The 27,852-nt window shown below is 43.2% G+C and overlaps 2 protein-coding genes across 7 annotated transcripts in view; one reads left to right on the top strand and one right to left on the bottom strand.

Annotated features, from left to right (window-relative positions):
* Nadsyn (NAD synthetase) overlaps positions 1–27,852 on the top strand; it is a 34,879-nt gene that overhangs the window by 382 nt on the left and 6,645 nt on the right. The window contains exons 2-3 of one of the 2 annotated variants that reach the window (XM_017238934.2): positions 10,835–11,001; positions 16,939–17,135. The gene's annotated coding sequence lies outside the window, so the exon portion shown is untranslated. The remainder of the gene's footprint in view (positions 1–10,834; positions 11,002–16,938; positions 17,136–27,852) is intronic. The other variant, XM_017238935.2, reaches the window with a different exon arrangement.
* On the bottom strand, positions 24–27,170 carry Nna1 (Nna1 carboxypeptidase). Of its 5 annotated transcripts, none has more exons than XM_070276554.1 (16): positions 26,689–27,170; positions 12,535–12,713; positions 8,902–9,054; positions 7,019–8,060; positions 6,006–6,879; positions 5,667–5,940; positions 5,325–5,605; positions 5,116–5,275; positions 4,894–5,052; positions 4,667–4,832; positions 3,539–3,656; positions 3,291–3,426; positions 2,539–3,147; positions 1,736–2,331; positions 1,303–1,683; positions 24–1,245 (listed from the first exon to the last, which is right to left on the bottom strand). In XM_070276554.1, exons 1-16 carry the CDS (start codon positions 26,801–26,803, stop codon positions 432–434), a joined length of 6,057 nt encoding a protein of 2,018 aa, XP_070132655.1. In that variant the 5' UTR covers positions 26,804–27,170; the 3' UTR covers positions 24–431. The 5 variants fall into 5 exon arrangements, with proteins under 5 accessions (XP_070132655.1, XP_070132656.1, XP_017094417.2 ...); XM_070276555.1 differs by having other exon boundaries at positions 3,539–3,633; positions 4,668–4,832; XM_017238928.3 differs by having other exon boundaries at positions 3,539–3,654; positions 4,764–4,832.

The raw sequence follows: 27,852 nt of genomic DNA, 5'->3' as shown, positions 1-27,852 counted from the left end.
AAAAAAAAAAAAATACACCGCACTCTCGTTTGGACTTTAAACATTATTTTAGGGATTAACTGTATAGGTACAGAGATTGAGGGATTACAGGAAACACGATTACGTACGATATGCGTACTGCTACAGATTATACATATATATATCCACATATTTATATGAATTATTTAGATAATTTTGCTATTCCTTTTTTGCCATGCCTAGAAAATTGGACTAAAATTTGGACTCGTTTTTCGTTTTCGGTTTAAAATCGCAACCAAAACGTGTGAGGGCGAGGGGATTTGTTACTTGTTACTTGGGTTAAGATATCGGATCAGACCAAAGGATCTAGCGGTAAAACTCCTTCGATGGCTACATAATTTTGAAACTCAAAACTGGACCGGAAACAATTCGAATATTAAGCAGCACTCATCTGGACGGGATCTGGACATGGTTTACTTGGGGGGTCCGGTGGAGAGGGTCCGGGATTTGCGCTTCTTCAGTTTGGTCTTCACCTTGCGGACGAGGTTGACGGTGTCCAGGGTGATGCCAGTGGAGGATTTGGTGGCCTGAACCATGGTGCCGCCACCTCGCGTTGTTTGGAAATGCATTGCTCCGGACCCGGAACCGGGTCCCACGATCCCTGTACTGCTCTTGGCATGCAAGCCGGCAGCATTCCGCATACGTCGGGAACTGCCGCCGGGTACATTGGACGGCTGTTGGACAGCCGTGATTACCAGGCCACCTGTTTTGAATTTATTCGGAGCCCGTACTCCACCACCGCCTCCGCCCAGCACTCCGGCGGAATGCATTCGTCCGCTCATGGGGCCGCCGGCGCCGCCCTTGAACATGATCCTCTGCTGGTGCATTTGGACTTGGGACTGCTGCCCTTGCTGTTGTTGCTGCTGGACGGCGGACCCACCAGCGCTGCTGCGATTTCGGGCGAACCGCGTGACCAGCTGCGTAGTCTCTGCTATCTTCATCAGGCTGCTGGACTTGCGCTTCACCTTGCCGCCCGACTCGCCCACCATGCCCTGTTGCAGGCCCTTGGCATGGCCCTGGGCCAGTGATTTCTTGGACAGCTGCATCGGCTTGAAGGCACGCATCATGTCTCGCTGGTGCTGCTCGCGTTCTCGTTCCCGTTCCCGCTGGTGGTGCTGGTGGTGTTGCTGCTGATCCTCCACTTTCATCAGACGCTGGGGGGGATGCGGGTGGCTGCGCTTCGTCTCCTCTTGCTGTTGCCACAGAAGCAGCTTCTGGGAACAGGCACTGCGGGAAGGATTTCGTGAATATTTTGGACTAAAAAGGCTAAAGTATTGGGTTTACTTGAACAGATCCACTTGCTCCAGTTTCCGGGGCTTGCGTGGCGCTCCCATAAATGCGGGCGGCACGCCCATGGCCATTCCTCCGGAGGCAGCTGCCACTGCTGCCGCCTCCCGGCCACTGGCGGTGTACATGCTCCTGCCATGGCCACTGCCCACGTTTCCTCCGCCTCCGGCACTCCGAATTCCGGCCGCAGCTGCGTTGGCAGCTGTCATCTGAGGTCCGGGTATCGAGTGTCCCTTGTACCAGGCAAGCGGACGACCGTCCGGCTCACCGTGTGCTCCTGTCCAGACCTTCTTCTTGAGCGACAGCTTCAGCTGCAGGTCATCGGCAGTGGGCCCGTTGGCGCCATGTCGCTGGGGGATAAAGTTGCTCGGAACGCTCCTGAAAGTGACAGGGTTAGGATTACATTAGGATTAGGTTTTCCTTTACTCACCTTCTGGGCGGCGGCTTGGGCATCGCCTTCATGGTGGGCTTGGCGTCGCCGCCCATGTAGAAGTTGGCCTTGTTCTGACCTCCACTGCCACTGGGTATATCCTGCTGGTCGAGGTTGTGCCAGGAATAGGTGCGTCGGGCCGAAGTGCCGCCTGCTACGACGCCACCGCCTTGTCGATGCAAAATGGTGGACATGTGGTGGCCACCGCCCCCTCCGCCCATCTCCAGTTCGGGGGCCGTGCGCGGCGTCAGCTTGTAGACATCCAGTTTCTTTCCACCGCCCGGCGTGCCGCTCTTCGAGGGCGTGGTCACTATCAGCTCTGGCGGCATGTTCGCCGGCTTCGGCTTCTGGACGACCGTGTCGCCAATCTCCTCGATGTAGCGTCGCTGGAGATCACTCTGCAGCAGGGTGTGCCGGAGGGGAGCCACGGCTCCGTAGCCATTGTGTCCGGATGCCGGCGAGTGCTCCTCGTCGTCGGTGGAGAAGTGCAGATCCGAGCCCGGATCCGTGGTGGGCAAGTCCAGGGTGGTGCGGACCACTTCGCCGCGTTTCTTCGGCGGCTTGTTCCTCACCCGGGTGCGGCGCGTCTGCAGAGTCTACACGATTAGTGGTGGGGAAGGGAAGATTCGAGGAGGGTGGTGTGATTTATTAGTGCACTGGCAGTGAATGGTAGTAGTGAGTTTTCTAATCTATTTTCTGAATATTTCTAGAGAGGATTGCCCTAAAACTTGGATTCCAAGTCTGTCTATTCAAAAAATAGATCCCGTCGAGTACTCTATGAGATTCCCCCCCCTGATACTTGCCACCTTTTTACGGCGATAGATGTAGATTCTACGATTGGCCAGCCACAGTCGGAAGTTACGGTCCACATGGAGCTTCTGGTTGATCACCACCTTCTTCTTCTCGATGGGCATGAACTTCTTCTTCTTGGCCGACTTCTTTGCCACGGCGGACTTGAGCTTTCGCTTCACCTCCACCCCGCTACTGATGCCACTGACATTGGTGCTGGCACTGGAGTCCTGATCCCGCTGCGACTCCGAGTCCGAGTCCCCGCTGTCGGAACTCTCTGAACTGGCCATGGCCACCATTTGTTGGGTTCTCTTCGCCGGCAGTGGTCTCACGCCCAGCTGCTTTCGCTGTTGCAGTTGGGATTGCTGTGGCGGTGGCAGCTGTTGTTGCTGGGATGCCGCCCCCGGGTCACTCCCGGAAGTGGCTGGTCCAACTGACGCGGCATCTCCCGCTCCCGCAGTGGCTCCAGCTTTGAGGCGCTTGGGCGGCACTGCCGTCTTGCAGCCCAGCTTGTGGCGCCTACGTTTCAGTGACGTCAGCGTTTTGAACTTGCGTTGGAACAGGGGTGTGAAGTAGATCCTGTCCAGCTCGTGCATCACTTTGCGCATGCGTCGCATGCGGAACTGGAGGATCGACGAAAGGGATTCAAGATGGGTGCAAGTGCGGTGCAGAGAGAGTGCTTTTGGGGAACTCATTTTATGTGGCAGGATATCGGATATCTAGCCCCATAGAATGGGTTATTATAATAGTATATAAAGGACCTCACCTTGCGTATCTCGTGGATGACCTCTGGCGAACTGGGCGGTGCTCGGGTGGGGGCACAACAAGGACCCTCCAAATCGGAGGCGGTTATCGAGTGCTTGCCCTCGTTATCAGAACTCGAGCTGCAATTGCCCTCGTCGCTAATGGAAGAGAGGGTGGGGGGTTAGTAAAAGTTAGTAGGGGTTAAAGGAGATGGGCTTCTATATATGAAGGACCTTGATCTAACCAAGAATCTGTTAAGGATAAACCCACCTTGAGTAATCAGACAAAGGTATATTTAATGGCTCGTCGGCACTAGAGCCTTCTCGCATCAGTCTTTCGATGATTTTGGATCGTAGTCGGTCCTGTTGTTTGAGTAAATTTAAAATCTATTGTAAATGTTAATGCATTTGGATTAGTGAAAAATCATACACTGGCAAAAAAATTAATTAAATATAAAAATATTAAAAGTAAAAAGTGTAGAGGTTTGTAGATAAAAAGCAGAATTTAACAAGCAGGCGATTGTGATAAGCAGGGCATTATTTTAAAGAATATATTCTCCAAGAATTACTTCTCCAAAATCAATAGATATAGAATTTATTTAAAAACAAATAATATTCTTCGGTTATAATAATAATAATAATAATAATAGTTGCGCTTGAGAAACGCGCTTACAAAAATTATAGTTAGAGTAACTAAAATAAGAGTAACTAAATATATAATATATATAGCGATCGGGTGCCCGGCGATGCTGTGCTGCGGCTGTGTCTCAATATCTCTAGATACTTGGGTGCGTTTCTCAGAGTGTAGTGTATATAGAGTAGGTATAGGTATATAAGAGGTATACATAAGGTAAAAGGACCCGTTGCGTGGATGGTATTGTCCGGATCTATCGAGACTCTATCCACGCAATCGGGTTCTAACAAAAACATTAGAAAAACTGCGATACGCGCAAATAGACAGCATTCAAATTTCATTCGCAACATGTCCAGATATTCGTGGCTATAGCCCCGTATCTCCGTCATATAGATCTGTGGCTCTGGCCTTGGGATTTTTCGTGTCAAGTGTATCGTGTTTTTTTGGTTAATAATACATAGTGTCCTATTGGTTTCGGGGGATTTTGGAACGAGCACAGCAGCGCCATTTTGGTTCAAGATCATCAGGCAACGGCGATTACATTTACGTTTCGATTACAAATAACGATTATTACGATTAACGATTAACATAACGATAATAACGAGATACAGGGGGTCGGGTCGAGAGGCAGGGTGTGTGTGTGTGTGTGTTCTTTGGTGTTGTGTAGAGTTGTAGAGGTGTAGAGTATGGCGGTGGAACCTTCCTAGGAGACACTCTTCTCCACAGAACGTTTCACTTTCAGTTTGTCGTTCATTATACATCCCTGATCGGCCATTTTCTGTAATTTTAATGCTTTCTGTTCGCGTTTCTCGCGTTTTCTTATCTTTTTGATTTGTCTAAACAACTTTGCGTGCCGCTTTACTTTGTTCGGATTCTCATCGCAGTAGTCCAAGAGTGTCTCACAAAATGCTCGTCCCATATGCTCATAATCCTGCAAAAGAGATTGGCAGTTGGAGGAGATTGGAGATTTGGAGATTGGAGATTGGATTCACCTGCGTATTAAAGTGTGTCCCCTTACGCGATCCCAGGGAGGAGCCACCAAAGGAGGCCTCGATCGTATAGCTATTGGTGATGCCCAGCATCCAGACAACAATGCGGCCGGTGCCCTCCTTGCTGCGCTGGATCTTGAACTTGCAGCTCTCAAAGGAGAACTTCAATGGGGGGACATACAAGATTAGAAGATAGCCAGTGACTTGGTTGGCTTGGATACTCACCCGATCCGCGCTGTTCTTGTGCAACATCAGGGGAAAGACCTGCTCGGTGAGCTTCTTCTCTGGGTTGCGCTTGTTCTCACACCCATATATGAATATGTTGTGCTTGCGTGAGTGTGCGTGCATATCACAGTACATGGCCACGCCGCATTCCTCAATCAGTCTAGACAACAGGGATTACTAACTAAGGACCAACTAGCTACCATCCTTACCTTCTAATCATGGCTTTGGTATACCAAATGGATGGATATGTCTCGCGGATGACCGTCCGGTACTGTCGGTTGAGGTCCTTGCCGGTCAGCGAGTTGCGGGTGTTGCCCACGATGACGCCGTCGGGATTCAGCATCGGCACCAGCTTGAATATGAACTTGTGACGCAGTCGCTTGGCCACCGTTGTATCGCCGGTGATGAAGTCCATGAGACCCTTCATCATCCACGACGCTGGCGTCTCGCTGGGATGGACTCTCGCCGACACCACAATCGATTTTTTTCGCTAGAAATGTGGATAGCTATTTGAGAAGCCTTTCCAGAAGGATAACGCTTAAGGATAATACCCGCATGTTCTCTTCGTTGCTAGAGGGCGCTGTCACCGTCAGATAGTACACATTGTTCCCCGCCAGAGTGCGGCAGAGGAGGCGCAGCTTGCAGAACTTGGACTTGACCGGATGACGTTGGATCTCCATGAGGTAGTCCTGCAGGTCGCTGTAGGTGTACGGGTAGCTGTGCGCGAAGAATACCGTGTCGTCGTCGTGCTCGAACTCGATGGTGAAGGTTAGCGTGTAGGTCGAGTTGTCCTCCTCCTCCTCGTTGGCGCTATTCCCGGCACTCCTGTTCGCATGGAGAGGAGAGGGCATGTGTCAAGGTTTAAGGATGAACGGATGGTCAGTACTTACTCGTCGTCGTTGCGATAGTAGCAGATGTTGTCGCCGCATCGCCGCCAGCCTTCGCTCTTCTCTTTGGCTCCCAACGTGGAGTACATCACCGGCTGCATGCCGTCATTGTAGAGGCTATCGGACTTGACCAGGTTCACGATGGAGAAGCGGTAGAGCATCTTGCGGCGGGTGCGCCGGACACGGAAGTAGAACCACTGTTTCGAGCGGCTGGTGTAGAGATCGGGGCGCAGGTAGAGCTCGTAGTAGGTGGGCGTGATCTGCACCGCCTTGGCCAGGTTGCCGCTCTCGAAGCGCGACTCGAACTCCAGGCCGTCGTACTCCTCGGGATTCATCGGATGGCAGTTGGTGACGAACCGGGCTCCGCCCACCGCCGATCGGCTGAACTGTGCTTGGGGAAAGTCAGAGGAGAGAAAAGATTGCGACGAGGTGATCGTCTCCTGGTTAGTACTGGTCGTGGTTGTCGTTCCAGTCGTTTCCTGGCTGGCTATCGGATTCAGTCCTGGCGGCAACAACTGCTGCTGCTCCTTGCTCAGCCGGAAAACGCTGCTCCCCATGTAACTGCTGCCCCCACCCGATGTGGAGGTGCCAATGGTGCTGGTGGTGGTGGCGGTGCCAGTGCTTGAATTATAGCTAGCGGCACCCCCCAGGCCCCCGCCGCCGCCGCCTGCTACTCTTGAATCTTGGTCTTGAATCAGCGAACCCTGGAAGCTTTCTACGCCGCGTTGCCGATTTCTGGCCGCCGCCGAAGCCGCCGCTGCTGCCACTGTGGCCGCATGCGTGTAGGGTACTGCCCGGTTGGGAGGGCGTCCCTGCGGCTGGCGCATCTTGGACTGAGTCGCTACCGCCGTCATTCCGGCATGGTGGTGACTCCCGGCTGTGGGCAGGTGGTTTCATATATCAGATAAGGTCTCAGGTTATTTGGAAAACTTTCTTGGAGAGCTACTAATCCTCCCAAGAAAGCTTTCACTCTTTCTACTACTACTACTCCCTACTCCAAAACCCCTTTCGCTTACGTGGTAGCCTGCTCCTGGTCTCGTCCCCCACCAGAGTCTCGGTATCCGACACCGAACCGGAACAGGTGCGTTTCTCGGCCCCGCCCGCCAGCCTGGGCGAGAAGACTACTCCGCCGACGGACTGGCTGGAATCGGTAATGGGCTCGGCCTGGCAGACCGTCTCACCGCTACCGGAATCCTCCGTGTCGGTCTCGCCCAACTCCACGTCGTCGTCGTCGTCATCGTCTTCGTCGTCGTCGTCCTCCTCGTCCTCCCCGAGACTGGAGCTGCTGGTCTCCTCGGTGCTGCTGTCACCGGGACCATCGTTTTCATTGCCCATCTTTATGGCACCCCCGCGCTTACGTTTCCGGGACTGGGTCTGGCCGCCCGAGGACGACGAGGGGGAGACTGTATCGCGGGTGCTCCGCTCAAAGGCCACCTCCAAGCGGGCTATGTTCGTTTTGGGCAACTTGATGGGTGTAACCGCGTATTGGCTTGATACCTTTTGGGATCCGGATCCGCCTCCGCCGCCGGCGTTCGTCTGCGTGGGATCGTCGGGATCCAGAATCTGGTCGATGACCACGTTCTTGCCAAACTGGCTGAGGATGTAGCGCGGCGAGGCGGGCTTGTACTCGCTGGTGTTGTTCTTCCAGATGTTGTCGATGTCGCTGGGATCCTTGCTGGCCTCCGAGTGGCTGCCGGCCCGCGAGTTCCTGGCCGTCACTGCTGACTCTTCCTGGTAGCGCTTCTTCTTCGCCTCGATAAGATCCTTGATCATGGCCTTTTCCCTGGCCTCACCCTCTCCTCCATCGCCACTGGTTTCGTACTCCTCGTAGTCATCGTCGTAGTCATCATTGTCGTCCAAGGAGGCGCTGGTGGATCGATTATCGACATTGTGGATCATCTTGGACACGCTGTTGATCTTGCCGCGGGCACAGCCCCCTCCCCCCGCCAATCGCATGGGCGTGGCCCGGCTGGGGGGCGTGGAGTCCAAGCGGGAGTCCGAGGAGTAGTCCGACTCGTCGCTCGATTCATCCTCTTCCTTCTTCACCTTGGGCTTGGCCTGTGCGTTGTGTGAGGTTGAGGTTTTTATTCAAAAATTCTCCCAATGCTCTTATTTTGTTAGTAGCTGGTCTCACCCCCTCCTATACACCCGCCCATGTCACTGGCTAAGGTGCAAGTGCAAAGTGCGAAGGGTCAGTATGGGTTAGGCAACTATATCGATTTCGATTTGCAATAGATTATGTTTTTAGAGGCTATATCTAACAACAAAGGCTATATCTTTGGGAATATTATCCTGATCTTCAAAAGGAATACCTTGACCTGTGCAGAGATCGATTTCCCATCATTCTACATCAAAATCAGGGGTAAAAATATTTTTTTAAAGGTTTTTTCCTCTATTTTTCCAGATGGGATCCCTAAAAAGTTGGGTTTTCTCTTATAGGGCCCACTGCGATGTCTTTATCTTCCCCAATTCTGATTCGATTCTCAAGCGGAATACCTGAAACGATTTCTATATCAATTTCCTATCATTTTGAATCAAAATCTGGGAGTAAAATAATTTTTTGATTTTTTGTCAAAATTTCTAGGGTGTTCCCCTCAAAAACCCTTAAAATGCGTGTATGATCCGCGGTGCTGGTTATATCTTTGTCTATTTTTATTCAATTTTGAAAGGCAGTATCTTAATTGAATTGTTTAATATTTCTCTATGTTTTTGGGCTATATCTTTGGCAATATTTATCCGTTACTTAAAAACAAAGCATTAAACTATTTATATTTCAATATTATATTTCAATAATATATATATTTTTTAATTTTCTAAAATGCAAATCGAAATCGATAGAGTTCTTATGTTAAGTATATTAGTTGTAATATGTATTAGTAATATTCTGAAGGTTACTCACGTAATTTACGGCACTGATCGGACTATAGCTGAAGACGACGATGCCGTTCTCCTCGCCGACGGGTCGCGGCTTCAGTTCGTTTCCCGTGGGAGCGTTGAGGGGCTCCGGTGTTGGGGGCACGTACGGAATGTGTGTGATTCGCTCCTCGATGACCTGGCAGCAGCAAGAATTATTGGAATTAGAAACAATTAAATATATTTTGTCGATTTAAGAGGCCAACTACCCTCGTAATTGTTGGCACACCTGTTAGTCCTCTAAGGACTCCCCAATTATTACAATTCTACGACACAGGCACATATGTTTCCCGTCAGGGAAATTCTCATCGTTTGTGTTTCGTGTCCTTGACAGGAAAATTTGCGAATGTCAGTCAGAGTTACGGTTACGGTTATGTCTACATTCATTGTTTGACTCTCGGGAGGGATAAGGGGAAGGAAAATCGAATGGTCTTTTCTCGTCAGTCTCTTCTGGTCTTCTCATATTTCCCAGTGATTTCTTTTGTGTTAAGGATTTTCCTGTTAAGGCTTGGTTGTCGTTTGTTGCTGTTTTTTGTCTCGTTGTGTTGTAATTTTGCCCACAAAGCTTTAGCAGCTTATTTGCTTAGTCGCTGATGTGCTTACATATGTAAGTCACAAGGCACAGTGGGAGTGTAAGCTGGGAAAAGTGCTTCAAAATGGGTTAACTGGGAGGTTAGTTGGTGTACATGGCATATACTTAATGTTCTTGATGGAAATTCTATGTAAGATGGGCTTTTTTTTGGTTCTCTGTATGGCTTACAAGGCGTATGAGTAATTTTTAAAATTAAAGTTATTAACCTACACTGCGTATGAGTGATATTTCTTAGAATAAAGCCTTTAAAAGGCTTATACTTAATGATCTTAATGGAAAATCAAGACCCAAAAGCTTGGGTCTCTCTTGGGTATGGCTTACATGGTGTATGATGAAACTACACTGCGTATGAAAAATACTGCGTATTTTTCTTGATGGAAACTCTATGTAAGATTGTCTTACAAGGCGTATGAGTAATTTTTCAAATGAAATCTATTAACATACACTGCGTATGAGTGATATTTCATAAAATATTTAGGCGTATACTTAATGTTCTTCATGGAAACTCTATGTAAGATTGTCTTACAAGGCGTATGTGTAATTAAAAAAAAAAAAATTCTTTTAACCTACACTGCGTATGAGTGATATTTCATATAATAAACCCTTTAAAAGCCTCTTGAATAGAGGCTCTTTCGTTATTTAAAATCCATATACATAGTTCGAATTCTCTTTTTTTTAAAACCTAAACTGCAGCTGTTCAAATTTATTCACATTTTAGCCATTTGTTTCGATTGTTTCCGCAGGACTTCAGGAAACATGCAAATCTGAGGCTCACGTACAGGGATTTGCATGTATATGGGAGTCTGTCTGTTGTCTGTTGGCTTAATTGAAACATATCAGTGTCAGAAACAATCCTTTCCCCTTCCAACCTGCCTCATGCCTCATGACCAGTTGGATCTGTGTGGCAGTTGTAATCATTTTATTTTCACTTTTATTTTATTATTTTTTTTTTTTGTGTATGTATAGGTGTTTGTGTTACCCAAAAACTAACTAATTAGCTTGTTTATTTTACCCCCACTAAGAAACTAAGGAACTCTCTCTGCTACCTTTTGCAAATGAAAAACTTTTTTCTTTATTTATGGCCATTGCCAATGCCAGTGTCATTGTTACAGACTTCTGTGTGGCAGAAAAAAAAAACGAAAAACACTGAAGGCGTTTTTGAAATTTCACTTTTTATTTGTGTTTGCATTCTGAACGTCATGGTCAGCCCCAAAAGGAGGGGGAGGGGAGCCAACAAAAAAAAGCGAACCAAAGACGTTTTCGGCAAAAAAAACTTTCCTGACTTATTGTTTCTTCTTTTTTTTTTTTGTTTTAATTGCATTTACAGTTCGCAGAACTTTTCAAGAGGGTGTGTATGTATGTGTGTGAGGGTGTATGTATATGTGAGCAAGGATTGCCCGGAGCCTTACAACAAAAATCAACAAAAAATACAAGAAAATCAACAAAAAGTTGAAGGTGAAAAATCCAAAACGGGATTTAAATACTAAAAGCAATGTAAGTACTATAAGAGCTTTAAACTTTTGTTTTCTTGAAATTTACATTTTAATTTATGTTTTTGGAATATATATATATTTTTAGATATTTTTAATGACATGTCCGCGTGTCCGTCTGTCCGCAAAAATGTTTCCAAGCTGTATAACTCTCTCAATTTTAAAACCATCTAGTTCAGATTTGGCATTTATACTTCTTTTAATGGTTTTTAGTTTTTTAAAAATAAATGGCAAGGATCGGCTGACTATATACTATAGCTATAATATAACTGAACCACCATTTCCCTTTACTTTTTTTTTATTTAAATCGCATTTGTTTTAATCCATTTTGAAAAGCACTTAAATACTTTTAATTAATTACTTTCGAATGAATTAAATATGCAATTTGTGGCGCTGCTCTCGTGTGCAAATCAATAATGTAAATTGACTTTGAAATGTGGGTTTTTTTTTTTGCTACTCGCCACAAAAAATCCTTCTGCTGTTGCCCCTTGAAGGACTCTGTATGTGTGTGTTAATTGACAAGGAAATGGGATGTGGGCTTCCTTTTGTTTTTCGATTTATTCGAATTGCGCCACAACAAGCTGCTCAATTGCTCAACAATTGACCTCCAATTGATTCATTTCAGGCCACCCCAGACCTGCCGGCCCCCTTGTTTAATCAATCAGTTGGCCACTTTGTTGTTGACCTTTGCCCCCTCTCTGCCGCCCCCCTTCCCTTCCCATCCCATTCTTCTATCCACTACTCTCTCTCCCATTCAGACCCATTCAGCCAACGGGGCGTATGGGTAATGTGTAATATTTGCCCAAAACACAATTTGGCAGGGAAATCGAATGCGAATCGAATACAAAATAAATAAAATCGATTGTTAACCATGCTAACGACTTGGCCAACAATTAGGCGAAAAGGTAAAGGCCAACACAAAAAAAAAATAAAAATAAAAATAAAAATAAATAAATAAATAACCAACTAGAACGGCAGCGGAAAAGTCAGACAGGCGGAAAGCGGAAACGAAAGGATTTTCATTGCACTTGGCGAGCGTTTACCGCATGCCATGGGTTAAGCTCGAGGGCGGTGGGCGGTGAGCCGGTAGGCGTGGCATAGTGTGTGTGTGTGTGTGCACCTTTTATTGCAATTTGACCTACATAAGCTACCAAGATAGAGGAAATTTACTGTAAAAAAGGTACAGTGAGTACTGGATAACCAGGGACTTGTAAGGATTACATTGCGCTGAGCTTTAAAAAGGAAGCTTGCCTGTATCCTCCTGCACCCCTCCTCCCCCTTCGTAATCTGCGCTGTGTCCCCGCCCATGATTTTATGTGCATTAATATTTATGAGACGCGGCACGCATGTCCTGGGACATCCTGACAGACAAGGTGTGCGTGTCAAAGGCATTGAAACCCCAACTAAGCCTAAGCCTAGGCCTATTTTCCTGTTTGCACAGAAATCTAGGACACCTTGAGGAAACCTTCTTAACCTCGTCCTTCCCCCTTCTCGAAGTTCGATAGTCAAAGGAATCGATCCTGTCATTTACACTCACCTGGCATTCGACCGGCCATCTGGGGGCCTGCTGTGAGCAGTCATTGTCCTTGTCCTTCGGCAGGGCGAAGAGATCGCGCGGCTCCTTTAAACGGGCAACGGGTCGCAGGGTCTTCTCATCCGTGTTCACCACCAGCTGGTTGGTTTTCAGACCCTTTGATAGGAAACTGCCAAGGAAGCCTGCAAAAACAAGAGGATAAGATTGTAGTCTTTGGTTACTTTATTGCCTTAATCTTTCTCTTAACCTTAATATCCTTAGGGACTATTTTTGTGATTTATGGTTTGGAGACTTTGGACCGCGAAGCTAAAACCGAACCGAAAAATAGCCAAAATAAAATAAAATGTATATTAATTCCACAGACTCTTCGAACTTGATTGTTTTCAGCACTAAAATGTGAACTATATTGGAAAATATAGAAAATAATACTAAAGTCAAGGCCTCCTTTGATTATATAAACCTATAAGTTTGTGTCTCTGTCTCCAGAGCCACGCAAAGTTTCTTAGGGGGCAGAGTGGGGGGTAGGCCCGAAAAATCGCCATTAATTTGGCCTAAATGAGCGGGGAATCTGTGCCGCGTTTTTTTTTTTGGCTTCTAGCCTCAAGAAAACGTCAACAGCAATTAATTGCCATGTGTGTGGGGTTTTATATTCGTGGCGGGTGGTTTTTCTTTTGGAGTCGAGTTCTTGTTTTGTGTTTTTTGGTGCAAAAAGATGTTCTATCTTTTCTTTTGTTGCCACTGCAACATATTTTGTTAATTAATTTTTGGTCATTTTTTTTTTCTTTTATTCGCTCATCTCTCTCTGCTGAAAAGTCCGTTTTTATGAGCTCATAAAAGCAGATTTTCCTCCTTTTTTTTCCTTCAGTTTTTGTTTGCAATTTTTCAAAGGAGGAAAAATAGGGGGGGTGAGGATGGTAGTCTTCGTGTTTAGATTCTGTAAATCTTTTTCGGTTTATATTCCAGCCGAAAAAGTTTCTTGCCTGGAATCCTGTCAAGGCGATTAAAATATAGCTTATAGTTTGTAGCTACTTTTTGTGGGATTTTTTTTGAATGAATTTGGCTGGGAATTATGACCAAAGCTGCCAAATTTGAATCTGTCCATAAAAACTTGTACAAAGTAACCATGTTTATGGCCAAAATTTATCGGATAATGGCTAAATGATTTAACTATGACAGGTGATAGGGCTTGGGAATTTAATAACTTGTTTATAAAGTCATAAAAAGGAAATAATATATATCTAATATATATATATAGCCTTATATATAATACTGACTAAGAGGTGTTTGTCTCCCACCTTATCCCAGATTTCTTCTTTGGGAGATTCTGTTGCCAATTATTCTGGGAACCTGTCACGAGGATTACTCAGCTTCTGATGCTTCGTCTTCGATGAGAAAAATAAAAGAAAAACTTTCCCTTAAGTATGCCAAAATTTTGACTATTGGCACTTTTACTTATTTGATTAACAAAAAAAAAAAACACCCCAATTTGCATTCAAAAATTGGCTAATTTATGGCCCAATTCTTCTCATATTCTCCTCATATATAAACAATAAACATATTGAAATGAGAAATATTATTTGTTTTGGCCAAACATTGTATATACACACATGTTTCCATATAGACTTTGTGGATATTTCACAGATAAGTGCTTATTTTTTGTGTTGTTGTTTAATTATAATGAATTCATATGACTTTTGTTGTTGTTGTTGTTGTTGACTTACCGGCACAGATTTTACAGAATTTGTAGCTCGAAGAAAAGTGATCTCAAAAAAAATTCGAAGAAAACAAAAAAAAGACGCTAGATTCGAGTGGGTGGCTGGGCAGGGGAGGCAAGCACAAGGGGCACAGCAAGGGGGCGAGCGGCACACGCACAGCTGTTCGTTTTTGGGTGAATTTTTTTTTTATTTTGTTGATTTTTGTTGTTGGATTTTATTTAGATTTTTTGTTTTGTTGATTTTTTTGGCAAATGATTTTCAGAATTTGTGGCACTCGAATAAACCAAAACTAAAAAAAAAATTAAAGCAAAAAAAATAAATGAATTTGGCAAATTTTGTTTTCTTTTTCGAATTTAGCGCGCGCTTACTTTGCTAACTTAATAGCTTTCTTAATCTTAATTTTCGTATTTTTGTAAATTTTAAATTCTGGCTAATTGGGAATTTTTGGTATTTCGGTTTTTTTGGTTTTTCGGGAATATCTGTCGTCGTTTGCCGTTGCGCGTTTTGTTGTTGACTAAATCAGAAAACGCCAGCGAATGCGAAATTCTCAATAATGGCTGTGTCTCTGCCGCAGCCACTGCTGCTGCTGCTACAGTCGGTGCCTGCGTCGCCGCTGCTATCGTTTCCGATGCGTGTGCACCTCAGCGCTGACAGCGGCGACTGCGCTGCGGCTGCGAATATTATTTAATGGGGAAAGAGCAAGGAACCCAGAGCGAGAGAGAGTGGGAGAGAGAGTAGGGAATGGGAATGAGCGAGCTTTTGCACTTTCGCCTACCGACGCAAGCTTGGCGCTCAGCTGTTTTAGGCAAAACCGAAACAGTTATCCTGCCAAATGCTGGCCATTTATGGTTGTCTTACAAAGCTCTTGCTCTGAGCTTTGAAAAATAAACAGCTGTTTTGGCGATTTAGCGATCTTAAGCTTGTAATTGTTTTATTTTATAAAAAATATCAAGTATAAGCAAAGTGGTCCTGAAATTAAAGCCAAGAATCCTACGGCTTACAAAAAAGTATGCTATAAAATTTTGCATTACCTTGAATATCACTCATACGTAGTGTTACCTGCATTGCAAACACTTTTCATTATTTTTAGTCTCAGATAAAATATTACGCATACGCCACGTTGTCCTGATAGTTTAAAAACCTATGTGAGTTGTTTTTTGTTTTGTTTTAAATGCCCTAACACTTGCCATTGCAGTTCAAGTGGAATGACAAAGCTAAAGCGGCGACCTTGACCTCAACCTTGCACCACCACCCAACGCAGAAGTCCCTCCGCCACTCACCCCCCTGCCACCATGGCCCTGCATAAGTGCATATTAGTTGTTGTTGATTTTAGACGTGCTCTGTTTGCTTTTGGATTGGTGTAAAGCTTTCTAATGACACATTTCTAGATGTGTCAAAATTTCAAAACATTTCTAGGAATGTTTTTTTAGGTTTCAAGTATAAAAATATAAAAATTTATGAATCCCATTATAGTTTTTTTGAATAAAAATTTCTTAAAATTATGGCCCATTGGTGCAATTTGGCCATCAAACCCCGCGGAGGGCAAACAAAATGCGCTTTCATTCATAACAAATGCCACAAAGTGAAAGCTTTCTCTCTGTTTTCAATTGTTGCGCCAACGCAGGTGTCGACGCCGACGCTGACGCCAAAGTCGACAGAGACCGCAACATCGACAGCAGGAATTTAGCATTAATTAAATTTTTATGCTCAAATGCAAACGGCGATCGAGAGCCAGAGATCTATGGGTATCTGCTGTAGGCCGATACGTTTTTAATTGCAATCTTTGCATATTATTTACTTAAATTGTATTATTATTCGTAATATTTATGGCATTTTGTTTATCCCAATCGCAGGCATTCGGCCAATGCCTCATCACAGGCACAGGCACAGGCACAGGCCTTCTGAGGAGGACCTCAGACTCTCGGGACTTACTCGGGAATTTCTGATCTTCAGATCTATTGAAGGCGCAGTATATTTCACAATTCCGCATTTTTTTTTTTGACGTTATTTGTTCTTCATGTTTCTTTGTTTACTTGTTATTGTTGCACTTTTCATTTTCCATTTCCATTTTCATGAAAATGAATAAAAATTTAATAAATATTCGTTGTTATGAATAGCATTTCTTCTTTGTTTGCCATTTCTCCAGGCATTTCTCGAGACTATAAGACCTTGTTTTCGTCTTTAATTAATTGTCTTTAATTATAATTTGCATTAACCCAGATGCATATATATCCCAGATAGCCCCTTCAAATAATAATTCCCTCCCCCCATCTGTATAATATTCATTTAATTCTATTCCCTGTCATCAGAGACCCCTATATCTGGGAGTGAATGAACAATAATGAGTTTACTGCCTCGGCCTCGGTGGGGTTTGTGGCCGACTGTCTGTGATTTATGCAGGTGGAATGACGTTAATCGCAATTCAGTGAACTCGATTGGGTTCAAATAGCACTTTCCAGAGGTGGTGGTGGTGTGGTGTGTCTTAAGGAGCCCGTTGTCAACAGGATATTACCGATTTCCGAATTGCTATTCTCGATTTTCTGTGTTAATGATTTTGTGTGTTGGGTGGCGCTACTCTGGTTGTCATGACAGCCATAAGTGGCAACTACTTCTCGTAAAATCAATCTCAATAAATCGTTTTTGCAGCTAATTCTAATTCCCATTCTAATCCGCACTTTATCCATCCAAACAGGAGGTGAGCTGAGGAAGGAGCAAGGATACTCTTTGGCAACGATTCGAATTCACAACGATTCCTGATACTGATACTGATACTATGTAGTACAGTGGAACCCTATTTATCTATCATCAACGAACAACAACAACAACACCGAGGTGCCCTTAGACAATCTGTATATCTACCACAGGATTCTACAAACTAATTAAACGAAAGTAAGTAATAGCTACTAAACTTAGGGATAGTCTATGAATATTACCTCCACTGGATGTGGTTAGGGTACAAACAGGAAACAGCTGGGCCTGCAGGAACTGCACACGACCGCCGCCAAAGTCCATGATATCCTTACGGCTGTATATCCTTACGACATTATATCCTGTTGCTGTTGTTGATGCAATACTTGCACAGAGATTGTTGATTGATTTCACTCTCGTCACTCACTCGATTGGCGTTTTGGCACACATGAAAAAATGCAAATAGTCCTGCACGTCCTTATGCAATCAATCGACAAACAAACCGCGGCATTTCCCCTCCTTATATCTCCTTTTGTCTTTGTTTTTTTTTTTGGTTTTTGGAGGAAATCCTTCGTAATTTTCAATGGCCTTTTGGTTCGAAGCGGTTGCGGCTCGGCCCGTCTGGCATTGTGCCGCGTTAAGAAATGATAACTACTGATTTACCAAATTCCTCAGCCATCCGGCAGGCAGGCAGGCAGGCAGGCAGGCAACCGATATAATTCGAGCCGTTGTGAGCCAACTCGAATTTCCAACTGCGACTGTTATAAACAAATAAACAAAGCTCCTCTCTTTCTCTCTGCGATTTGTTGTCTCTAATGCCGCTGCTCTAGTGGTGCTGCTCCGAAGGAAGTGCAAGGTAGGTAGTCGTCCTCCACATGCCTATGACCATGCACCCTGTCCTGTCCCTATGTTCCTACTCTCCTATATATATGTATGTGTATTCCAACTAAAAGCCATCCTCAGAACCCCTTCCATCGGTTCGTGGCATGCCGTGAACATGAATTCGATTCGATGGCTCAAACAAAGCCAAAGGCAACCAGCCTTGGATACGCCAAAGGTGAAAAAAAAATTAAAATAAAATAAGTTCAGACACACACACACACATACATTGTCACAACAAATCTCCGCATAATATTTCTAACGAGCAACAAATGTTTGCTCGGCCCGAAGGTGGGAGCAGTTCACCTGTCAGGTAGTAGCACTCACTACCACTTTGGTTAGTTTGGATTTTTAAGAAATCTTTTTCTTTAGGTTTCTTGTTTTTAAAACTTTGATTTTTAAATATTATAAATTTTTGTAGTATTTTTTTTAATGGAATATAAAATTTAAAAAGAAAAAATCTTAGTAAAGATCGATCTCGAAGCTTAAGCTCTGCAAGCGCCCCAATAAGTAGGCAACTTTTTTTGTAAGCTGGGTTTGTTAAATATGGCCTACAAAATATTGGCTTAATTTCAAGCTGAAATATTTTTTGAAAGCGCTATTATTCTAAAAAAATATTCATTTTAAGCTTAAATGATTTAAGAAGTCATTACCGACAAAAGAAGTTAAAAGGAGTCTTCGAATTTTAAGAAAAAACCGCTATATCTAGAGCTTTTTCCTGTCTCTAAATCCAGCTGATCAATCAAATAAGTCCAAACTGTTGAAACAGCTGATTTTGATGGTCAGCCAGACTAAAAAATACGGTAAAAGGTGCCAGGAAAAGGCAAAGAAAAGCCTCAACGCCAAACAAATTTGTCAAAGTCGCTCCCACAGTTGGCAGAGGAGAAGCAGCGGCAGCAGCAGCAGCATAGGTAGCAGCAACAGCTAAAGCAGCTGCGACTGTGAAAAGGCAAGAGAGAGGAAGGGAGGAGAGTGGATGAAGCAGCAGCTGCTGTCAGCTGCCTACGCGGACACAAAACGAACAGGTGTCAAAGAGGAAGAGAAAGAGAGAGCGTGGAAGAGCGGGAAGATGGCTGTGAAAAGTTTTAATCAGTCGCAGTCTCTCATCTTCGCCGCCCGCTAGACCACCATTTTGTTTTTTTTTTTGTCGTGCCTATAGGGATTATGTCATCGAAGTGGATGCAAAAGAAAAGGAAGAAGAAGAAAGAGGAGGAAACGGAGGAGAAGGAGGAGCTGCTACAGCAATGATCTTGATCGTGCAATTTATGTGTTTTCTATTTTGGCAAGACTGCCGTGACTGCCAAGGCGAAAACCGAAAACTGAAACAACGAAGAAGAGACTCTCTCTCACCGAACCGTAAACGCATGATATTCCTCATGCCCCGACACCCCTCCCCCGCCTCCTTTCGCCACATTTGCAGCAGTGCTCGGCCCTCGTCAATCATCGAATTGTGCCAGCGATTAGCTTTCAGCCCCCTTCAAAATCTCGCCTTGGCTTTAAACAGTAGACACTGGCTATAAGGAATATTAGATATTAAAAGAAGGATCTTACAAGATTCTAAGATACAGGCCCCTACTATTGATAATTTATAATTTCATTAAAATTATTATTACTCCTCCCTCATAAGCATGCTCCACTGTACCTCCTCTATACGTTTGCTGGCTGCTTTGGGCAAATTAACAAATTGCAATTAAAAGTTTTCGTTTTGCCATATTTTGGCAGCCACCGACCGACATGTGTACGGTGATTCTGTTCACACAAAATATAAAATCACCCGAATCCAAATCCGCATTTTGAAACAGTCTAATAATTGTGACAGAGATAAACGATGTACATGAATTAGAAGTGAAAAGCGAATTATGAACTTGCTGAATAATATTCCCGATGGATATATCCTCCGATATTCATAGTCTCTTTTGATGTCCAAAGCTCTTGAGATTGAGTTTGATGTTTTGGAAATTAAGTGAAGTGTATTTATACATTCGATGAGTGTGTTTCATCCAAAAAGAAAGGTTGTTTCTATCGAACATGTTATGGTTTTTTCGAAAAATCAAGTATACGCCATGTATTCCCATATGCTGAAATGATTTTAATCAATGTTGAATTGAATAGGGGGTGTTATCCTAAGGGAGATAAAGAGGATTCTGGCCTTTAATTTTCTTTATTTTGGACCATAAGATTTAGTCTTTAGCCTTTGATGTTTATGTTTAAAATATTTCTAAGAAAAAAAATCACGTATACGACCTGTCTACATTTAAATAAATAACAAAAATTCCAATATTATTTGTATAATCTTTCTAAGAAATTGTTGTGATTAAATTAAAGACAATTACGGCTTAATTTTTAGAAACACATATCTCCTCAATAGAATTTCCACCTGTACACTATGCGTATACGTAATATTATAACTCCTAGTGATAATAGCTAATGTATGTGTTCCTAAGTATAAATTTCTAATCACAAATTACGAATAGAGAATCTTAGTAAAGCCTGATAACAATTTGAGGTATTTTTAAACCCCTCTACCAACACTGCGTATACGTAATTTTTGTTTTTCTTTAGATTTCTCTTTAAGACAGCGCCTTTTTTCAAACTTTAACCCTTCAGATCAGCTTTATAGAGAAGATATAAATATAAAACGCCACATTTTGTGGCTCTGCTGTAAGTTCTAGACTTTCTACAACCCTCAAAACGTGGTTTCTTTGCAGGCTTTCTTCCCCCTTTGCCTTTCATGTTTCCTTTCCATTTCACTTTATCTCTGCCGTCACATAAAATTGAATCTTCATTATCCTGACATCGACGTTTGAATAAACTTCTTGAGTGGCGCGCGCGATGATGGTGGTTGTGCCACAAAAACAAAACACAAAAAAAACTAGAGAAAGTGGGGCGAACTAACGGTAACGGCACTCACCATTCACGTAGTCGCCGAGGACGAGGGAGCATTCCATGTCATTGCATTTGAAGTTGGCTCTCACCACATTGACGCTAACGGTTTCCTCTCTCTTCACCTCCGTTTCCACTTGTGTTTCCAGCTCAGCTTCTTCAGCCGCTTCTCCTTCCTCCCGCTCCCGCTCACCCTCTCGCTCTTCATCGACATCATCTTCCTCATCATCCTCGTCCTCAGCATCATCATCATCATCATCATCATCGTCCTCGTCATCTTGAGTGTTTCTATTGTTGTTGCTGTCTCTGTCGCTGCAGCTGCTGTAGCATCTCTCGCTGGACGTGTTATCTTCGGTTCCTCCCCCGCCCCGCCCTGACCGAAGGGGCAGTGGCTTGAGGAGAGCGAGCGGGCAGCGGCGTCGACTCATCGAAGCTGAGCTCAAGTTTCGTAGCAGACAGCTGAAGGAAGCTGTGACTTCTCTCACACTTGCCTCCTTGGGCTTCTCCCTCTCTACTTGCTCCTCTGCCGCTGTCGCTGTCAGCGCCATCACAAGTGCAAAGTTGCTGACTCAGCGCACGCACACACACTCGAAAAAAAACAGCGTATTTATGATAAGATAAGTAGCGAGTGGACAGAGACGCGCGCGCGTTGTGTCCTGTCCAGCTATCCTAACGGTTTATGGTTTCTTCTCCTGCTAAGGCTCTGGCTCAGGCTCAGGCGGTTTGGGCTTCTGGCTCAACTCAGCTGCTAGCGCAACTGCTGACTGAAGCTACGAAACCAATCCGGACGACAATGGCGGCGGCGGCGGCGACGGCCTCCGTCTCTGCCGCTGCCACTGCCACTGCCACAGCTACTGCCTTTGGCGAAATTGCGAATCACAGCAAACCACGGCATTAAAATTGTTGCTGCCACGGCGTTGCCTTTGTGCAAGGCACCGACCAAAAAGCAACAAAAAAAAAAAAAAAAATAGATTCATGAGGGACACGGCTCGAACCATGGACTTTGAAATACCCTTAAGGGGGGCTATGACTTTCTTTTGGAGAAAGGATCTTAAAGATATTGGCTTTACATATTTGTTTATATTCTATTATACCTACCATTATTATTATTATTTATATATTATATACAGTGGCGAGCAAAATTGAGTGCATGTTTACGACTCAGACTTTCGTCACCCATAAAATCATAATAACACAACAAAATCCAAAAATTTTTTTTGTTTTCTATTAATTATTTAATTCTTAATTAATTCTAAACAAAAACAATGATAATATACATGAATTCGAGGAGACTTAAAGTAAAAACGAAAAAAACCCGCATAAACTCAATTTTGCACGTTTCAAAAAGTTTTAATTATTAAAATAATATTAATATTTTGTCCAAAGACCCTTATTTAAGATAACTTCCTGGACGCGATTAGGCATGCTCTCTACCAAATTTTCTATTATTTCTTTGGGAATACGTCTCCATTCAGCTTCAACACGCTCCCAAAGGTTGCCCATGTTTGATGGAGCTGCTTCGTACTGCCCGAGCCGTCTTTTCACGATTGACCAAAGATTTTCAATCGGATTGAGGTCGGGACTTTGTGCTGGCCATTCCATTAAATGAAAAGGTTGCTTTCCAATCCATTCTTTCACAATTTTCGCAGTGTGCTTTGGATCCCCATCTTGTTGAAAAACAATTTCTTTATCGGGATAAGCACATTTTTCAATAAAATTGGGAAGATTGGTCTGCAAGATATGAAGGTAGTCCTCTTTTCGCATAATACCTTCTATTAATTGTAGAGGGCCAACATGCCACCATGTGAAGCATCCCCAAACCATAATACCACCACCACCATGTTTTACAGTTTCTTTTACATGGTGTCTTTGGATTCGATCTCCGGGTCTACGCCAGCAATATTGCTTTCCATCAGACTGAAAGCGGTTAAATTTGGATTCGTCAGACCATACAACACGTTTCCAATCTTCAACACTCCAATTTTTGTGGTCCCTTGCAAATTTTAATCTCGCTTTAACATTTTTATCGGATAATGCAGGTTTGTTTTTTTTCACACTTGCAATATAGCCGATGTCTCGCAGCGCTCTTCTAGCTGTCCATTCGCTAACATTCTTGTTAATAGCTAAAGAAGCACCTTTTGGTGTTAGAAGCTTGTTCCTTCTCATTTCAGACATCATTAGTCGAGCATCTGACTCCTTCAATAATTTCTTGCGACCTGCAACTTGCGGTTTGGGAGTCACATTCCGTCTCTTCTGAACTGCGATTACCGCCGATTGGCTTATACCAAGCCTCTTAGAAATTGCACGTGATGTAGAACCATTCTCGGTCAGGCATACTACATTATTTTCAATATCTTCAGATAATTTTCGCATTATTTCGCTGGCAAATTTACCACAAATAATTTATAATTAAAAGCTAATTCAATAACACTTTTCTTAGTCTGAAGCACGTTTTAATCTTTGCTACGAACATCAGAAATAAAACAAAATCAAAAATAACGGTAAATCTTGCCGATTTGTGCTAATAAGAGAAGTAAGAAAGGAAAATAGGTGAAAAAGTGCCACGTGCAAAATTGAGTTTATGTGGGTTTTTTTCGTTTTTAATTTATGTCTCCTCGAATTCATGTATATTATCATTGTTTTTGTTTAGAATTAATTAAGAATTAAATAATTAATAGAAAACAAAAAAAATTTTTGGATTTTGTTGTGTTATTATGATTTTATGGGTGACGAAAGTCTGAGTCGTGAACATGCACTCAATTTTGCTCGCCACTGTAGTTCTATATAGTATATAGTATCTAGTATAGTATCTCTAATATCCCTTTGGAAAGTGTATTAAAAGAATACACAGAAAAACAACAACATATTTTTTTTTTATATTGTTGTAGGCCTACTATACTCACGGCAAAATGGGGGCGTGGTTAGGTGAAAGGGGCGGCATAGGGGCTCGGTCGGATAGAAGTAAGAGTAGGAGGAGGAGGAGGAGGAGAAGTATAGTGCCCCCTATACTGTTACCCCTTTGCAACTCCGTTGTGATTAACATAAATTGCGCACGACATGGGCTATAAACAGCGCAGCAACGTCCTTCCCCCCCAAGTCCCTTCCAACCCAACCATCCACAACCAATCCCAATCCCAAAGCATTTGTTTTGCAATTTTAAAATAAATATAAATATATATATATATATGTATATATAAACATATATGGGTATAAAAATATGCTAGCTAAATCCCGCTTGAGCCAGGACAAGCGGGTCCTTTCTTTTTTAAGCCTCTCCCGCCCCCTCTCCACCTCAATTTCACATTTCTCATTTTTTTGTTGCCTACTTTTCGGGCGCGTGAACGATTTTCAACAGTGTTGGGCGCCAGTTTTGAAAATGGCGGTTGGAAAAATAAACAAAATTTAAAAGATAAGAAAAATCTAGTAGAAGAGATAATTATTAAAAAATTCTCAATAAACTCCTCTATATTTTACCTATATTTTCATATATTTTCCCTAATTACTTAATGACTTTTCTGACAAGATTTCAAGCGACACATCTTGTTCCATATTCATAAATCACTGTCAGAAATATTCCGCATTTATGTGAATTTTTGTTGGCCAACCTAATAGCCAGAAAATGGCTGATTTGGCAATCGTGAGCTACCCAGCTCCGACTCTCATATAATATTTTCTATTTTTTTTTTCTTTGTTTTTGGCCCTCGATTCTTGTGTGGGCCGCTTGGCACCAATTTTTCAACTATATGGCTCTATGGGTTTAGTTGTTTTTGCCGGAGATGGAGACGATGTCGGCTTATTGACATTTGACAGCGCCCTGGCAGCGGCGGGACGTCCTTAGAGAAGAGGTCCTTAAAGCCGACTCAATCTCAATGACTTGACTGGTGGTGGTGGTGGTGCCACGCAAGAGTCTATCCAAGTAATTTTAATTAAGATTTTGTGTTGCCCTTTCGGCACATAAATCTAATAATATTGAACTATAAGGACTATAAATAAATTATGTTGATTAATAATCGCAAGTCGTAAATATAAATCCCCGGAATACAGATTACCGGAATATTGATTAATAATCGCAATATCCCCGCACCCAGAGGAGCAACCGCCATGCGGTGTGTCATATCGCTTTTTTGTCTGCAATGCGTCATTAGGCCGGGTCGAACACTTTGCTGCAACACCGCACCACCCGTGACCCCGTGCCACCACCACCACCACCGTCACCTCCGATCCCCGATCCTTAACCCCATGGAAAACCTTGCCTTGCATGTCGCGGTGTTGTCATTTTGTTTCACCAATTGGTTGCGTCTCCTTTGTTTTTGATGCCCTAACTGAGGGGGTATTTGGACCTGTTTTCAAAAAAGGACATCATGACAGAATACCTATGGGTTAATGGCCCTTATCTTAGCTTTTTCTTAAGGTCTAGGTTCTGAAATCCCTACCGAAGAGTATGCTACAATTCGTCTTTAATATTTTATTCTTCATTTTGTTATTTTGTTTCTTGTTGTGTTTGCTCAATGGTTTCGTGTAGAATGTGTTTTTTTTTTTGCTCGACTGCGGCCGCCCGCAGTACAGTGAAGCCTATCCGATGGGTGCTCCCCCCCCCCCCCTCGGTGGGGCTTGGGGCAAGTCAAGACAGTGACAGGAGCGGCAAAGTGCTTTGTTTTTCGCCGTTTATTGATATGCATTTAGAGCTGGGCCGAAAATAGAACGGCGGGCCACCCAAAAAAAGAAACAATTTTTCAACTATTTACGGTGGACGTCAGGCGTCAGGTACGTCAAATGCCAACTAAAAGCCAAAAAAAAACTAAAACGCCAGCCGCCTACAAGGAACTCAAGAAATACCAGCCATATTTCGGGAGCGTTTTATTTATAAAAAGGCTTTCGTGGTAATTGGTGGGCAGGTGTGGGTGGGAGGAACTTTATTTTTATATATATATTTTTTTTAAACTAGGAATTTGATGGAGAATATTTTTAGAGACTTTTAGAAACAGATTTATAAGCCGACTCTTGTTTAAATAGAGTTTGAAAACAAGGGCAGGAGAAGAAAGCTTTTTAAAGCGGCTTGGAAGACTGGAAGAGCTTGAAAGAGATTCTCTACCATAACCAGTTGAGAATTATAGGCAAAAACCATCAAAAATAATAACTTATGACTTAGTTTATAAGGTTTTCTTAGAATTCTTTTCATTAAATTTATCCGCGACTAAAAATCAAGTAAAATTGAATGATTAATGACCTATTTTAAGAATTTTAAGAAGTAAAAAACGCATATTTCCTATACTAGTTGGGAATTACAATGATTTGAACCTTTTCAGTCGGAAATTTCGTCACTAAAATCGCCTAGTTGGAATTAATTTTAAATATACTTCTTATATATAAAGTAATTTTTAACCAAAAACAAAAAATAGTTTATAATTGGGAACTATTTTATGATGTTTTCTATTGCACTGCTTAAAAAACTTGAGAATTATAGTGAGAAATGAGAAAAAGGATTTGGGTACTATAGCCTATATATGGATATTATGAATATTATAAATATATGGATATTAAAAATATTAAACATGTATTGTTATAAGTCTTAAACCTTAAGACGGCGGGAGTTGAATTACTTTCGCATAGGTAGCTAAATGCCTCGTCATCTTATTAGTGACGCGCATGATTCAATTCATGAGTCCCTATTGAAAAATTCACGGATATTAAAAATATAAGGATATGAAAATTTATATGTATATTAAATGTATATATATGTATATATATGTATATATAGTACCCAAAGCCTATACTATACTATACTGTACAATACAAAGAGGGCACTACTATACTATGCTATAATATGTACTATAGGGTATGAGAATTAGACTATTCTAAAAAGATACCAGAACCGATTGATATTCATTTTCATAACGCACATCCTTATACCCTTAAAGTAGGCTTAATTCTGGACTTAAGAATTGTATAAAATTATAAGCCCAACCTTAGAAAGAAACCCCCATGGACTCACCTTCATTGGCCTTTCCGGGATTGGGTTGCTGCTGCTGCTGCTGTTGATTGAACTCATAGATCTCCGGACCTGTACTGGTTGCCCGGTTCTCCTTATCCTTGACTCCCTTCTGCATCTTAGCCTTAATCTGGAGCTTGTCTGTCTAATCCGTGATCTTGATGTCCAATTTATTTCTCAATTTTTTAAGGAAATGCTTTTTTTTTTGGGCGAGGCGACCGATGGAATGCGATATGCAATTTTCTGAGCGATTCCGAAAAATGATGTTTTTTGGGAACTACGTGTGGACGAGCTTGGAACTGAATTTGTGTCCAACTTGGATAAGGATTTTAGCTTTTTGTGTGTTCATGTGTGTATTGTGGAGTATTTGCTAAAGGATTCGAAAGTGTGTGTTTGGGGGTCAGATTGGAGTATTTTGTGGGTGTGCCGAGTGTGTCGTGTGTGGTGTGTTGTTGGGCCGAATCGAACTGAAGTCTCTGGGCCTACTTTCCCACCGACGGCTATTTTGAAATGGCAAATCAAACAGCACACTGCGATTGTCTCGATTTCTATAATCATCTCTCTATCCGGCTTACTTTTCTTTAATCAGCACTTGAAAAAAAATAATAGTATTTTTTATCAGCCCGGTTAGGTTGAGTTTCTGGAGTAATGAACGGCGTCCGACGCCGGATACCGGATGACTGGTGGCTGGCGACTGGCGACTGCCTGCTACTGGCCACCGGATTCTATCCGGAAACGGAAACGGTAAGGAGTTCCGTTTCACTAAAATTGCCCAAAAAAAAAAAAAACGGAAACAGAGCCTCCGCCGAACACAATTCGTGACAATGCGACGCGGACTGGCAAACAAATCAAAGCGAATTAGTTGCATTAGTGGCAGCTATCAGCAAAGGAAATTCAGCAGCAACAGCAAAAGCTCCAGGATGCGGCACCTCTGTGCCAATGGGTTTTCCTCATGCCTCAACACCCAAGCTACCATCTACCATTTCCCGACACCCCGACCACGGTCCGTTCCCATTTCCTTGGGCATTTTTCCCGCTTTCCCAGAACCCAGAACCGCTGCCAAGCCCAAGCCCAAGCCGAAGTTGGAAAAGCGGGCCGGCTGGCGTGCCAGCACCTACTGCCATAATGCTATAATGCACATGCGAGTCCATTAGGAGGATACAGGGT

This window comes from Drosophila bipectinata, chromosome XR, assembly GCF_030179905.1.
Source record: "Drosophila bipectinata strain 14024-0381.07 chromosome XR, DbipHiC1v2, whole genome shotgun sequence".
NCBI lineage: Eukaryota > Metazoa > Arthropoda > Insecta > Diptera > Drosophilidae > Drosophila > Drosophila bipectinata.
Note: the sequence above shows the minus strand (reverse complement) of the source record. Positions and strands in the feature narration are given on the sequence as shown.

Bases quoted from the DNA above. Each gene is read 5' to 3' on its own strand.
- Nna1 (XM_070276554.1), bottom strand. From the start codon at position 26,803: ATGCAGAAGGGAGTCAAGGATAAGGAGAACCGGGCAACCAGTACAGGT. The intron at 12,714-26,688 runs GTGAGTCCATGG...TTGTTTTTGCAG, and splicing joins TCCCGGAAAGGCCAATGAAG to GCTTCCTTGGCAGTTTCCTA. The intron at 1,246-1,302 runs GTAAACCCAATA...TCCTTCCCGCAG, and splicing joins GAGCAAGTGGATCTGTTCAA to TGCCTGTTCCCAGAAGCTGC.